Here is a 16,223-nt window from a genome sequence, read left to right as displayed (position 1 = left end):
TCACATACTATCAGAGACAAATGTATTGAACTTTCTCATTTAAGGAAAAGCAAAATCAGGAAGCTTCAAGAGAAAAGAACGAAAATGTGACAGACAGCATAAAAAATAATCAAACCATTCTGAATATAAGGGGAATATTTGACTAACCCACTCTTTGGTACAGTGACAACTAAAATAGACAGTGTTGTATCCGATGCTGCATGAGCAGAGTTCAATGTGTTAATGGAAGCCCACTGTGCAAACGTAACACCACAAATGGGTTATCATTTGATGACTATGAACTTGGAATGTTGACTTAATCCAAGTCAGAACATTTACACTTCTGATTCTGTGATCGACACATCTTGTTCAGTATAGTCTACACTGAGTGGCAGTAGCTCTCTGGGACTTCAGAGAAGACTCTTTCCAATCCTACATGGCGATGCCAGGGATTAAATATGGAAACTTCTGCAGACAAAGCAATTGCTCTACCCTCTGAAAACTGCAGGCAACAGTCACAAAACTGTACATGAATGGCCTTCTCACTGATCTAATTCTCTTAACTAATTATGTAAAATGTGTCTGAAATTCTAGCTAACACTATACAAGCACTGGATTATGCAAGAATGGTCTTCAGTAAAATCACTAATTGGCTATAGTGTTATCCCTACTCCTTTCCTATTATAAGTATTCTAATGAGTGGAAAACTGAACATTCTAACACTACACAATTATACAGAATCCTCAAGACCCATAATTTTGGGAGATATGCTTAACTCCCACTCCTCCCCCGTCCCCTGAAATAATAACCTCAGGAACCTACTGCTTAGTGAATACACTCAGCAGAACATTTGGTTATTTTAGTAGAATTCGTCAATAAAGTGAAATATTAAAACCTAATATGCCAATATCAACTACCTTGCAATATATGAGGATACGTTGCTTTATATAAAGGCAAATATCAACAGGCTTATATACATATTGCTGCTTTTAAGTCACTGAACTACTTACTGAACACCTACTGCAAACTGAGGGTTTTCCACTACATCCAGAAAATAATCAACATTTCCATTCTCATAGAATACAAAATGTAGATGCAGAGAAGTCTCTGAACCTTAATCTGTAATACAAACTGCATCTCCTACATAAATAAGCAACTGAAATAAGCAACTATCTGTGGAATGGAAGAAAACTTATGGTCCTTCTGAGAGCAATATAGTTTTAGATACATCAGCAGATCCTGACTAATGAATTAAACTAGATTCAGTTGCCATGAATACTTCTGGCTACAATTAAGAAATCAACATTCTTAATAAATGCAACGTTAGAAAAACAAGGGGACAATACCCAAGTACTGTAAGGCAATTAATACTATCCACCATTGCTCCACCAGGCCAGTTGCTTGGCCTCAAAGTCAGAAAGCTTCCTAAATCTGGAAACGTGACTCCTTTATTCTTCCCAATGAAGAGCTATTGACCCCAGAGAAATAATCAAGCCATGCTGACCAAAGTACTGTACTTAGAGTCAACTTTATTTGACACAAACCAAGATGGCAATAATATGGAAGGGCATTACAGGAAGTATTTACAAAGATTTACAATGTCTGCGTAAAGCAAAAATATATTATTTCAAAAACTCCAGGTTAAAAAAAGCTGTGTCATCTTAATTTAGAATTTCAATGTACAATAAGCTCAACTATAGTATGTTATGAGATTTGATACATTATTTTTTTTTAATTAAGACCTTTATTCAAGATAGAGAATCTCAAACATAATTGAAAGAAATCAATAATCAAAAGAACTAAAAAAAAATAATGGAGAGAATGTTGAGAAGATGGATTTTGAAACATATTGCGATCTTGTCCCAATGTGGCAAAATTAATTAATTGCAAATATAACTGAGAAACATTTCAAAAGAAAAAAACCATGATCATACAATTGCAATGACACACAATAATTAGGGACACAGAAATCTGTTATACCATCACCACATGTGACTTGGTGACAGCAAGTCTGGGATAATCTAATAACATTCATATTTCAAACGCAGCACGTGTCTGAATTACATTAAAAATTCACTTCATGGTCACCGAACGGAAGCCACTTTTAGGTTTCCTTTGTGATAAATAGGAGAGTGCAATAAAGAGAACTTCAAACGTTTAACTTGTGCATGTGTTTTTCTTTATCGTACTGGCTTGTCTGCTTTACAGTTCGCCACTTTGGGGGCTAGAGAGAGGCAGAGTGTAAATAAAATTACTAGAAACAACAAATTTGTATTTCTCAGGCCCTTTGGGCGAGGAATCACAAAGTGGTGGAAGTCATTAACGAAGGCCTTGTCAAAAATGGTGACGTGCCATGGTTATTGTCAGGCGTTGCCATTCACCAGCGCGACCTCCTAGTGAAGATAAGATAAGCCCCTTTAAGCAGTTTTTCACAGGGAAAAGCTTGATGAGGGCTAAAAGCAGCTCTGCTTCATCTTATGATTCAGCAACACTGACTGACCTTCCTACCACAGAGAAATGGACCACAGCACCATGACACCCCGTGGAGATAAGGGACATAGGACCAACATGACTTTCTGCACTGAAATTCAGTCAATTTCTAGGGCACAACATGGAGGCCATTAAAATGCAGCTGTGCTAAAGCTGACAAGGCTGCAACTCTATATTCAGTTGAGACTATGACAGGATCATACAAAACGGTGGATCCTAACTGTCCAGATTAATTCTGCAAACAACAGAGGAAACTGTCCTCTTCTCCACTTACTAAGTCAGATAGTCCATTCAACAGCATACCTTTCACAGAAATTGACAAACAGGGCCATCGATTATGGTCCTCCTTTGCCACCCTGGGCTCCTTTGGGAGAAAGGGTGGGATATGTGTTTTATAAATAATAGTAAATGAGTTATATGACCAAGAGGTAAGGCCCCAGCTGGAGCACTGCATCCAATACAGGGCACCTTACCTCTTCAGGGCTGCACAAATTCTGGAGAAGGTTCAGAGAGGAGCTGGGGTGGTCCTAGCTATGGCAGCTTCAATAGCTTAAGCCCATTCAGTTTGAAGCGTGCCTCAAATCATGCAACATAGAAGGGGATAATAAAATCTACTTGGGCGTCACTCAGCAGCAACAGAAAAAGAAAATATACATGGACACTCCCTGGATATTCACACACATCCAAATTGTTTCTGGCTTAAAGCTCTGCTCAGGTTTCTCTACGACCTAACCAATGCCCTGTATTTCTGCCTTGTTCCCTACTTAGCAAACGCAACCCCCATCTAAACTTACTTTTTCGAGCCTGAGCCTCAAACTGTGCAAGGTTCTGCCGGGTAGCCAACTTCACTTCCACTTTATCTCCATTGAGAATCTTCCCTGGTAGCAGCTCCAGAAGTTTGTGGACGGAGTTCTCAGAGGCAACCACCACTTCTGCGTACCTGGTCACAAAGGAAAAAGAACTGAAGACTGTCAGCAACTTCTAGTAAGGAAAACCATCTAATCCAAGACAAGAAATCTTCCCCCACCCAAGGTCTACAAAATGTCACTGCTATGTAGCATTGGTGGGTGGGACGGGAGGAAAAATTAGACAGGGCCACACCACTCCCGCTCTCACCCCCCCATCCTCATCTGCTCACACATATGAGCTCACATCATTACATTTATCTCTCTCACATACACACAGATGCATTGAGGGAAAAGCCCGCATTTGTTCCTATGTGAGTGCCCCCCTCCTGGCAAATTGCAGGTGTGGGGGCCCAATCCATGTCAGGAACAAGAGGTAAGGGGTTTCATCCCTTTATCTCCCACTGCAGTACTTATCCAGATGAAGTTCCTGTGCCTCCAATCCACTGCACTTCTGTGATAGCTTGGGAGACAGAGAGCTCATTCCACCAGGGTTTGAAATTAGCGGGCACCAGTCACATTTTGCAATTGGCCTTTTGCAACTTGATGGAGATGTCCAAGCACCACTTTTGGTGCCTAACATCTCCATCTGTCTTTGTTTTTTGCTGCTGCCCCGCTGCTAGGTGAACCAGGTGTTTGGCAGGGTAGAGAGGTAGCAAAAGACTTGTCTTTTGCTGCCACACTACACTGCAGACCTCCTGAGTCACCCAGCAGCAATTTTAATTTTTATTGCTGTGGGGCTGCCTTGTCTGGTGAGGGGGGGAGCAATAAAAATGGCCCACTACACATTTTGGTTTGGCACCCACATGGCTCCAGTATTCCTATCCCAGTTTCTAACACTGCCCTCCACAGCCAGCCCAGGAGCCAAGGACAAGAGGCTGTGGAGGCTGGATGGGAATCCTCTGACGGCCAGATGTGGCCCACAGGCCCAAGGTTCTCCCATTCCTAATTTGATTGATTTCTCAGGCCAACCCCGCTGTCCACAAGCACAGTGTCATTAACAGTGCAGAATTTTCAGCTCCATGCCCCCCAAACATAAATCTGTCATTAAGAGTAGCAGCAAATAGCACATTGACAAGGGATCGCTCTGCAGAATTGGACAGAGCCCACCACCTTCATGAATCACATATAACAAGTAGTCATTTAGTTTGAAGGCAGTGGCATCCAAACCGGACAGTAACAGGGACTTCTAAGGCCACCTTAAAAAAATAGCAAGAAAACCAGACTTATGTGCACACCATTATCAACCACACTGGTCCCTAGATCATTCCTCCCACAATTACAGCCCCTCATGATGGGCCCTTTTATGAAGCAGTCTTGGAGTGCTCACCCTTTGGACTGGCCATTGGCTCTGTTCTCAGCAAACTTGAGTTCCACCACATCATAAACACCCACAGAACGGATTATTCGGGTCAGCTGCTGGTCAGTTGTCCACTATGTATGAAGAAGCAGAGAATTACATTATAACCTGAAACCTTTTAGAGAACCCACATCATCTTATATTAGTAAGAGTACTCGTCCTTCTCAAGTTCCTATACTGTTCCTGGTATAGTCTAATGAAGGAACATTCGATTAAACCCCTCCCACTACAGTCACTTTTGGAGTTGCAGATGTGTGAGCGCATACATGTGTGAACATGTATCTTCCTAGAAGATGAAAGTTCTAGACAGACCTAAGTAATTGAAGGAGCAGCAGCAGCAATCCCTTTCCCAACACATACCACAGGTATTCAAGAGAACTGCGTGCACTTAGGGCAGTGATAAGTCTACACACCCTAAATCATGACACAGCAGGCCCAATATCACTTACTCAGGTCCTAAGAGATTAATTCATAGGAGAAAACTCTCATACCTGTATGCCGGCTACAGAAAATTTTGTGAAAATGTCTGTATCATGGCAGTTTAAGGGTCCCAATTCTACTATTATCATATTTTCTGATGTATCTTAAATGTGTTAAATCCTCTTCTCTTAAAAGTTACCCTGCTAATGCAAGAGCATCATATTCTCCAACTCTGAGGTGTGCTGCTTTTTAGTATAGTACGGAATACTTGCTGGAGAAAATTCATCCACAGTTGCTGCAGCTTATTTATTTGAAGCCGTTTTTGAGTCTTTGTGAGAAAAGCAGGATAAAAATGTCCTAAATAAATCAATGTGTCATAACGAACAATGCTTCTAGTTATTTATCCAATGTGTTGTGAGGACTGAAGTTGGCAAGCAGCATAAAACCTACCCACCCACATGGGGCACTACACTCTATTAACATTAAAGAACAGTGCACCTGTAGTAAGATTAAAGTGCAGATGCAGCCTTTCCACACAAATGTTTTATTTTTGTTAGGCCCTTTACTTTCTGCTCCGATTATGGAACGCACTCACCCAAGAGAAGCTGCCTACATAAACAGCAGCCCTCTTATTACGCAGCCCACTGTAGGTATACAGGATAGCAGGTGATTTGCTGTTTGGCTTAGGAGACTGCTCTTGCCGGTTTTCGGGTGGTGGCTCGGAGCTGCTAGGGCAACTTTCAGAAGGTTGTGAGCTGGCAGCTAGCACGTCGTCATATAGATCCATCTGGTCAGCATTACTAAACTCAGAGTCCTAGAAGACACAAGATATCACTGAGCACACGCAGAGGCAAAGCAGGGCCAATCCTCCACATTCGTTCTTTTCGTCACAGAATAGTAGCACACCTATATCAAATAATAAATTCTAGAATTTAAGTAATAACGTAAAACCTGCTTCTCAAAAAGAAGCATGCTCTTTTTGCTAGTTGCAAGGAAGAGCAAAGAGGGCTAGCTATTTCATGTAGCCCCAAGCATCCCATCATTTTCTCTGAGATGAGGAGAATGCATGTTTCACTGCCATCTATTACTGCACAAGACGTTTTGCCTCTCCATTCTTTGTGGAGGACTGGGTAATCGAACGGCATTTTTACATCCTCCCCCTCCCCCCAATCTACACTGTGTGCAGACCCACCTCATTTTCCTCACTGCTCCAATGAGGGGTGTTTCCTTGTTGCATATATGCAGTGAAGGAGACTATCATATATAGCATAACCACCAACCTCTATAAGAGGCCACTCAACTTGGCAGAAAGGCCTCTTGGTTTCTTTCCCTATTTTGGATTATTTGAGCAGTATCATGCTGTAGGCTGTTGATGAAAGGTGATCAGGTTGTGTCAAGGTTTATACCGAACCCCGCTAGAAATCAGCCTCTACATTTTTCTTCAGAGGAGTTAGGTATCATGCAGTATTATTTCATCCTCACAACATTTAAAGAGTCACTATCAGAAGCAAACAATTATATTGGAACTCTAATGATATTTCACTGGTCTTCTGAAAATGCAGTTATAGTCTACTGTGATTCACACTGCAATCCTTTGCTAGCTAAAAAAATGCACCATAAAAGAATTCTAATGCATGAATATGCACCTTATGCACACACATGTATAATTCCTGTCAGCCTAAAGTTATCTAGAAGCTGGAATGCAGTAACAATGGGATATAACACACACACACACACACACACACACACACACACACACACACACACACACACATATATATATATATATATATATATATATATATATATATATGTTATATCCCATTGTTACTGCATATATATATATATATATATATATATATAATATTTGCTTTCGTAGATTTTCACGGGTACAGGAATGCAGGTTTTGGTGTCTTCGGGTATCTTCCCGTGTAAGAGTTGGGGTGTCTAGGCGACGTTTCGACGAGGTCTCACTCGTCATCTTCAGGCTGGTGCTTTCGGCTTCTTGTTACTAGAACAGAGCCCTGTCGAAACGTCGCCTAGACACCCCAACTCTTACACGGGAAGATACCCGAAGACACCAAAACCTGCATATATATAATATATATATATAAATGAAATCCAGTATTATGTAGAGTGGTATATAAACTTTTCATCTTCCCACGCAACATAATCTGACCCAATTTGTATACACAGCAGCAGCTAGAACATAAAGCTTGTACTGCCTTTTAAAACCAGGGTTATTTTTCAGATTTTTTCCTCTTTTCCTTTATGCCAGTTTTAATATGTGTGTCTGTTTATATACTCAAAGTCGCTTTGTGTTCCTCTGATAAAAAAGCAACTAATAGATTGAATAAATAAAACAAATACACATTACTATTACTGTAATTCACAGATTATTGTAAGGTATGGCTTCCCACCTGAAGGATTCTTCAATGTTTTAAACTAGCAAGACTGCAAAAACTCATGCAGGATATAAACAATCAAATTCTGAATTCAACTATTTGGCCTATGTTATCAAGAACATCAGAATTCTGGCATGTACTGGATCATGGTCACTGTCTAATTTCAGATGGAAGTGCTTAACTCCACTGAAATCAGTCGAACTTTTAATCACAGTTAGCCTGTTACAGTTTTCAATGGGCTTTAGCATGAGTATGCTAAATTGGATTAAAGTAAATATATTGGGATGCAGGTCACAACCATTTGTTGGTTTCATAGAACTAGTGATATGCTTGTTACATTCCAATTATCTAGAATAAAAGAAACTTGGGTGTTATTTTAAACATAACCGCAGCTCCTGCTTCAAGCAAACTTTATAAAGTCAAATACTGGGAAGTCTTCAAGTAGAAAGTGGTACATGCTACAAAAAATTACTAGCAGCAGAAACAGTTTTACATAGTAGTACGAGACAAATCTGCAATAATGAATGGATATTACGCATAAGAAAAAGAAAAGTTACTACTAAACAAAATGTTATCAATTAAGAACAGCAGTGATATTAAAGGGTGATAGGAAAATCAAGTCACTTCAACATCTTCAAGCTATCAGCACTTCAAACTATTTTTAGGATACCTCTTAAATCTGCAAAGCAGAAGATTGGAAACTTACTTATTGTTAGCTTCCTGACATCAAGAAAAATATATTTAGATTTCCTCAGTAAAGACCACAGTACAGCTTGTGATACTCACTTTCAACTAAACTAAGACAGTAGGGGCACAAGGCCATTCTAGCCTTGTAGCAAATACTGACTGCCATTGCAAGGCAATGAAAAGCCCACACCATCAGAAGAATGTCCCCAATAGCCTCCAGGAACCTAAGACAGAATCACATAAGCTACAGGGGAAGAGAAAACAGTGCATATCCAGCAACACCACCCACACATATACTACAAAGTAGTTTCCTGATTAGGATCATCAGGAACAAAGGTAGTGGCTGTTGATGATGCTACTGAAACCTTCCAAAGATCATGTTAAATGTGTTTGAAAGCATTCATGTGAGCAAGACCTGCACATTCTTGGTTATCTGGTCATGTCTCACACAGGTAACACCTTTTATTTTATTTGCTGTATTTCTGGGCAGTTATTGAACCATGCAATAGGCCTGACACAAGAGTTCTTCCCTACACACAATACAGTATAGTCTCAATAAATAATACAGACCTATTTCTTTTCAGCAACTTCCCTGCAACACCTAGAGATTCTTTCCACTGGCCACGGTTCCCAAGGAGACAGTGCTACACGTTGTGTCTCTTCAGACTCAAACTGCATTCTTTTGATGCTACAATGCTGATATCCCCTTTTTCAAGGCAAGAGGGAATTCCAGAGTTTATTCATTTCTAATTCCACAAATAGAGAATTGATGATTTACACAGTTTCTCCCTGCATCCTAGATGGCTCTCAGTTTTTTCCTTTTTTGCCAAACAATATTTATTGGAACTTGAAAAAGTGAATCAAGACCATTAAATGCAATTGGTAAACCAGAGACACAACAGCATACAATTTCTTTTTTAGAAGTATAGGAATAGATTTGGGGTTAATTTTTGTTTTACCCCTACCCTAGTACTTCCAGGAGGAGTCTCCTGAGAGTCCCATGGACTGCAAGAAAATCAAACCTCTCCATTCTTAAGGAAATCAGCCCTAAGTGCTCACTGGAAGGACAGATCGTGAAGCTGAGGCTCCAATACTTTGGCCACCTCATGAGAAGACAAGACTCCCTGGAAAAGACCCTGATGTTGGGAAAGATTGAGGGCACAAGGAGAAGGGGACGACAGAGGACGAGATGGTTGGATAGTGTTCTCGAAGCTACCAGCATGAGTTTGACCAAACTGCGGGAGGCAGTGGAAGACAGAAGTGCCTGGCGTGCTCTGGTCCATGGGGTCACAAAGAGTCAGACACGACTAAACAACAGTACTTCCAAGTGAATCAGGAACTGTTAAGACATTTTTCAGAGTGTGTTTTAAAACTTTTGGAGTAAGAAAAAGCTCCGTATAGGAAATATGCAGCTGGAATTTCACCGGCTTCATACTTTGCTTTTCATTACTTTGGACCCTTTTCAAATTTGAAATATGACTATCTTATTTCTTTTTACAATCAGAGTAAAGCTCAATTCCATGGAAAGCCTGACCCTTTTCTTCAAAATTTAAATGCATGAGGCTTCATCAAGAGTTTCCCTTCATTTGTGGAAGGGATGGCTCCTGCTGGAGGGAGGCCGAGATGGCCATTTTTGCTGATTTCCTCCTGCTGCCACCTCCCATGCGGTTCCAAAGGTCTTCCTCAACACCCTCGCCTCAGAGCAGTTTTTCAGGGGGCAGGAAGCATCAGTGGAGATTGCTTTTCCTTTCCTCCAATGGGAGCACAGATTGAGCGAAGTTCTGCCTGCAGGAACTCTGAACCCAAGCCATAGTATGTGCTTCTTTACTTCTGCATGGCACAGAGGCTTTGAATTCTCTACAATGTGTATTTTTCATGAAGCTGCATTTGCAACACATTCTTGTTTGCACTCTGAATCTGAAGAGGAAACAAATAGTTTGCTGAAACTTTGATCAAATCTTTAGCCTACTTCCATACATTGAGATTTCCATTTCCAAAACTTGATCCTAGAACACAGTGCTATATTCTTGGCTCAACTATTAATTTATTGTAAAAACCTATAACCTGCCTTTAACGGGGGGAAATGGAATCAGGGTGGTTTCCAAAACAAAGTTTCATACAATATCTAAAAACACAAAAGAGCAGCAATTCTAAAAAATAGTGGTAATGAGCAATTGTTAACATGCCAGGTCGAAGAATATAAGTAATTCCTGAAAATCACATAAAGGCACATTAAACAAATTAAACTGAGAGTGGGGAGAAGACAGTCAAAAGTCTTCTTAAAGAGTCATGTTTCTGCCTGCTACTTAAAAACAGTGTGAAGGCCTGACTGATCTCACTGGGTAAGGTATTTAATAAGGTGTGTGCCACAACTGAAAAGGCTCTAAGTTGACAAAGGCCTCCATATGAATCCCTACGTACAGTAAGCTCACAGGCTCTTGGTCCAATTGTTCTTGTTATTTAGTCATGTCTTATCTAGTTCTTCAGTGGATTCTCTTATGGACAAGAAAGCTTACAGGCAACTTTTGCATCTCTGGGTCCAAAGGTGTATTCCCACATCCATGTAATACTACTGCACTAATGAAGTTGTGGTGTGCAAATCCTAATGCTGCTAAGATGGAAGAAAAGGAAACTAATGAGGAAAAAAAAATGTTGCTCATTAGCATTCTATCCAAGGACCATGAGTGTACATTGATAACCATCATACTACCTCATAGGAAACACCCTCCACCGTTAGACAAGCATGAATAACCCTCCTGCCAAAACACACAGGGACAGAACTCTGAAATGAAAGGGTTAGCATATAAAGACAACCCATTGAAAAGCTATGGGAACCAAGTTACTCTTAAACGAGGGGAAATAACATGGGCAGCAGCATCCATTACATCAGAACCCACTCCAGAGAGGATCTGGGACTGGGCCATAGCTGAAAGGTAGAGCATCAGCACTGCATGCAAAAGGTCAATCTCTGGCATACCAGATAGGGCTGGGAGATACCCTCGTCTGAAAATTCAGAGAGCCACTGCTAGTCACTGTAGACAATACTGAGCTACAGAGACAAATGGTCTGATTTAGTATAAGGCAGCTTCCCATGTTCCTCAAGCAGAGGTTCAGGTACAGCCCCAACTGAAAAAAAGAGCATAGCTAATCATCATACTCTTGAACAAGCACATGGAATCACAAGGTGCCACACACCAAACATGTAACCAGACTCAGTACATAAACTACTCTGGAATACATGTATTAAAAAATATGAGCTCTATGCACACAACCTGATCAGACTGGTAGGGCAGATCATGAACTGAGAATTCAGCATCTAATGTGAAGACAGTTCCCTGCTGTCCATAGTGGGGAAAACACGTGATAACTGATAAGTTTTGCACCATGGAAAGGAGCCCTACTCCTACACAAATGGAACATTTACACCTGCACATAGCTCACATCTGTCAAAACCATTGTGGTGGTGCAACTCTGCACTTGTGTAGCAGCCATGAGATGTCACAACTATGGCTATGGGTGAGATTCAAATAAGAAAAAGAAAGGAAGAAAGGGCAGGTGTCCAATGTTTACTATGTTTTCAGGCTCTCCAGAAGCAGCCTGCCTCATTGCTCAGTACACAAACAGATAGGAAGTTCAACTCCTGTACTTACAAAAGGAGATGCACACTAGTAAGCAGGTTCCCATGAAAAGTAATCAGTGTGGGGAATAAGCCATACATAGTAGCAAATACGGTAACCCACCACAAAACACCACCATCCAAGTTGAAGTTGCTATCCACAGCCAGAGTACGCCCCCCACCTGCCCCCAGGGAAGCTCCATCCATGTATACAGTGAAGAAATGGGGAGTACATTTTCACTATTATTCTTATCCTGCAACAGATCAAGTGTGGCTGACGACATCATTGGCAATACATGATGAAGAAGCAACTATAGGCCTATAAATACTGTTCTTTCTTTCTCACCATGTACACTGATAAGGTGACATTCAAATCATACATTTAAAGCACTCTTGAGGTGCTGAAAGTTGTTAGGAGACTCCTATTCCCTTCCCATAACTTCAATTCCTAGAGTTCCCTATGAAGAGGGGCTGATTGTTAAACCACTGTGGGAACTGTGGTAGCTCTGTGAGGGGAATGGGGATTTCCTAACAATTCTCAGCATGCTTAATAAACGACAGCTCCCAGAATTCTTTGGGAGATGCCATGACAGTTTAAAGTGGTATCATAGTACTTTAAAAGTATGCTGCGAATGTGGCCTAAATCTATCCACTGGGGAACAAGCCAATATGGGTGAAGACTAGGTAAGCACACATTAAAGAGGAGAGTGGCTGAAGGTATACAGAATGAAGTGTATGGTAGGAAAATACTACAGGAAACAGACATAGCACACACGATAAATGTGCACAAAAGTCATATAAAGTTTTTGAATTATGTACCAAATACCTGAACAAGAGGATTTGGTCCTCATATTTTATGTTTCTCCTCTTGCCACAACTAGGAATTTCAAATAAATATATAAAACATATTTGTCTGAAAGCTATAATGGTGTCATCTACACCAGTGATTTGTTGTAATTAAAACTTTTTCAGGGTAGAACACCTTCACTAGAACAGATTACCAAGTTTACAAGAACAATCTTTTACTCTAGAAAACTATTGTAGAAATATGAAAAACTCTTATAGATAAAATTAATTCATTACATACTCGTGTTATACTTCTTTTACTCTTGATAGGGAACAGAATATTTAAAAATGGGGTACTATAGGCAAAATACAATAAATTTTCCCTGATCAAGTGGAACATTTAACATACACCCCACGCCTTCCAGAGACAAGCATCCATCCATCCAATGCTTCCAGAGATGAAATGTGGTCATTACCTAGAGCCATGCAGTCAGAAAAAAAGTTAGTGCAGCAGCAGAAACCCTGTGTGATGTTGCAACAACTTCACCAGCATTCATATATTCAAAATTACTGAAAACAGCTAAGTGCCTTTGCACTAGTTGTGAATGCAAGATGGCATGTACATGAATACACCTGAATGTACACCTGACATTGGAGGGAATTAGCACTGGGCACCCCAAGTCAACCCAAAAAAGGAAATGTTCCTACACATCCCAAACCAAGATACAGGAAAGCTGAAATACAGGTATTAATTGTCTCTTGTACACCAATCAATCTAGTGCTATAATCACATACAGGGATACATAATGAACATAAACTAGAACCCTTGTGAAATGAAACTTATGCATAGTAGTAAATAAATCAACAGGAAAGAATGGGTGTGACCAGGAATTAATGACGAGACAAAATGGAGATGCTTGGAGGTGGCAAGATCAAACTTGGGACCTTGACAATATAAACTATATGCTTTATCTTTACCTGGAGTAAGGACTATGAGTACTGCACATGTAGGAAGCCTGTGACCCCCCCCCCAGATGTGCTTAACTACAATGCCCATCATTCCTGAGCACTAACCATGCAGTCCAGGACAGAAGGTAGCAGAGGGGCCCTAAAGCATATGGAGCTATATGTTCTTCAGCCCAGGTTTGTAGGAATATTGGGTGCTGGTTTAAGGCAAGTCAGACCACTGTCCATATAGCTTAGTATTTGCTAGACTAACTGGCAAAGGTTCTCCAGGGCTTCAGACAGCAGTCAGTCACTATCTGGAGATGGCAGGGACTGCTCTTGGGACCTCCTGCGTGGTTTGTTGTGCTCTGCCACTGAACAATGCCACTAAAGGAGTTATTATGAACAAACTGGCTGCTGGTTGCCATGTTTCTGTGGTTACAGTATAATTCTGTTCAGTGTAAGTTTGGTTCCAGTCCTACTGCTTATGGAATTGCACGGCCTTCTTAATGTTCTATTTAAAGTAATACATAAACACACACTTGAAACACATGTGGGTGTTTATTTCTATTTATTTATTTATTTATGTATTTATAATCCACACTTTCATCAAAATATACCAAAGTGGTTAACAGCATATAAAAATAAAAGCAGCAAAAAGCATCAATAAAACATCATTAAAGAGAAAAATTGTATTGCAAAGGCCTGTACTGTTTAGGGTTTTGTGAATTAATGTAAGTACCTTGAACCTAGGCAGGTAACAAACAGGCAACCACAACAGCTCCCTCAGCAGCAGTTGTATGTTGCTCCTTTGAGCAGTATGGCCACTGCATTCTGCACAAATTGAAGCTTCCGGACTAGATAAAGGGTAGCCCCACATAAAGTGTGCTACAGTAATCAAGCCTTGAGGATTGAAATCAATAGGGAACAATATACACCACAAACCAAATTTGATTTCTAGTGCAATGCACTCTCACACAAAGTTAGTACATCAGACAGAAAAGGTTATCCTGTCTTCCCACTTCTTTCTCCCATTAAACACAGTCATTTCAATAACTAAGATGACCCAATTTATAATTGTAACAAAAAATATTAGGTATAAGCAGGCATGAAACGTGGGAAGTAGAACTGTAAGGTGGACTAAAGTTGCTGTTACCTACACCCCTAACATCACTTAACTGTTCACTTTTTAGGCTATAAAGAATATGTACTGCAAACAATGTGTGCACAAAACTGAAGGATCTTTTCCTATGAAGGTGCTAGTATTGCCTGTGATGAACTGCGTAATTGCCTGTCAGTTTCCATGTTTAATTTTTTTGTGTCAATGTGGTGCGGCGAATGGGACAGAATACTATGTAACTTGAAATCACATGCAGGAGCTACTGTACCAACCATCTTGGTCTGCTCACTGACCCAGGTTACATATTTCTAAAAGATTCAGCATCCTCAACTGTTATGTTAACTTGATTCCAGGAAGGCGCCTCTCACTTGAGAGACTACGGAGACTAACATGCTATTACTTTCTATTTCTATCATGCTGTAACTTCCTATTTCCTTTTTTTTTAAAAAAAAGGAAGCCTTCATACATTCCAAAACACACACGCACAAATAGTGATTCAACATTTCTTCCAACATGCATTCATTTGGTTCATGAGGTTTTCTTTCCTGTAGAGTAAAACAATTCACACCAATTGGCAAATGTGAGGAGTTTATCAGGAAATCTCCAGTTATAATACTGATTTAACACTATTCACTTCTCACTCAACGAACTTTTCACACAACGGAATTTGCTTCTACAGAGATTTTCGTATTTCTACCGTGCAAGGAAAGGATGCTCCAGCAGCCTAACAACGCACCTGAGGACAAACCTCTCTTTTGAGACCTCAGCACGGGCCGAAGTTTCGGGGCTCGTGGAGAGTTCGCCTCTTCTTCTAGCGCTCACCTGCCGCCCTTCCACATCCCGCCGAGACGGTGGCGCAGCCCTTACGCCCACCCAGCGGGGTCCGCAGCCGCGCTCACCTGGTTAAACTCTTCGTCGGCGTAGATGTCGATGAGGTCCACTCCTTCCGACATATTTCTCCAGGGGAGCCGCCGAGAGAACCGGGGGTGGGGGGAGAAGAAAGAGCCGCACTGCGGGGGTCACAGAGCAAAGAGAAGGGGGAAGGAGACGCAGGTTAGTGAGATCGCCGCCTCACGCGGCCGCCGCCGGCAGAGCCCAGGCCCGTTCCCGCGCAGCCCCGCTCCGCCGAGGATCCCGCGCAGGCGGCCCCGCCCCCCTCGCCGCCTCAGTGCCACTCGGACGGCGGGACCTTTCACCGGCAGCGGAGAACCCGAGAGCCGGGCCGCCGCCGCCTCCCTCCCCGCCTCCCCTCCTCCGCGGGCCGCCATAGCTGCGCGCGCTTGGACGCTCGCGCCCGCCATCGCCTCCTTTTTCCCGCGCTGCGACGGAGACACGCCGCCGCCGCTGCCCACTTCCCCCGCGCTCACCCCAGCCACGAAGCTCCGCCGCCTCCCCGGCGCCGCTCGGGGCCCGTTATACTGCTCAAGGCCTAGCAATCCCAGGCAGGCCCAAAACGCGCGCGCGAACCCCCACCCCCCCTCGTCCTCGGCCGCCTCCTCCTCCTCCTCCT

The 16,223-nt window shown here is 41.8% G+C and overlaps 2 protein-coding genes across 4 annotated transcripts in view; one reads left to right on the top strand and one right to left on the bottom strand.

The window, feature by feature from the left end:
* TMEM216 (transmembrane protein 216) overlaps window positions 1-2,140 on the top strand; it is a 22,212-nt gene extending 20,072 nt beyond the window's left edge. The window contains exon 6 of the transcript XR_014009935.1: window positions 45-2,140. The gene's annotated coding sequence lies outside the window, so the exon portion shown is untranslated. The remainder of the gene's footprint in view (window positions 1-44) is intronic.
* Window positions 1-16,223, bottom strand: part of CPSF7 (cleavage and polyadenylation specific factor 7) — a 22,873-nt gene extending 6,650 nt beyond the window's left edge. The window contains exons 1-5 of one of the 3 annotated variants that reach the window (XM_081200815.1): window positions 16,081-16,223; window positions 15,613-15,723; window positions 5,750-5,968; window positions 4,705-4,808; window positions 3,264-3,409 (exon numbers count right to left, since the gene is read on the bottom strand). In XM_081200815.1, the coding sequence (XP_081056941.1) occupies window positions 3,264-3,409; window positions 4,705-4,808; window positions 5,750-5,968; window positions 15,613-15,666 (523 nt within the window). In that variant the 5' untranslated portion in view covers window positions 15,667-15,723; window positions 16,081-16,223. Of the gene's footprint in view, window positions 1-3,263; window positions 3,410-4,704; window positions 4,809-5,749; window positions 5,969-15,449; window positions 15,724-16,080 lie in introns of those variants that run through there. The other 2 variants (XM_081200817.1, XM_081200816.1) reach the window with 2 other exon arrangements.

Source organism: Podarcis bocagei, assembly GCF_964188305.1.
Source record: "Podarcis bocagei genome assembly, chromosome: 1".
Lineage (NCBI taxonomy): Eukaryota > Metazoa > Chordata > Lepidosauria > Squamata > Lacertidae > Podarcis > Podarcis bocagei.
Note: the sequence above shows the minus strand (reverse complement) of the source record. Positions and strands in the feature narration are given on the sequence as shown.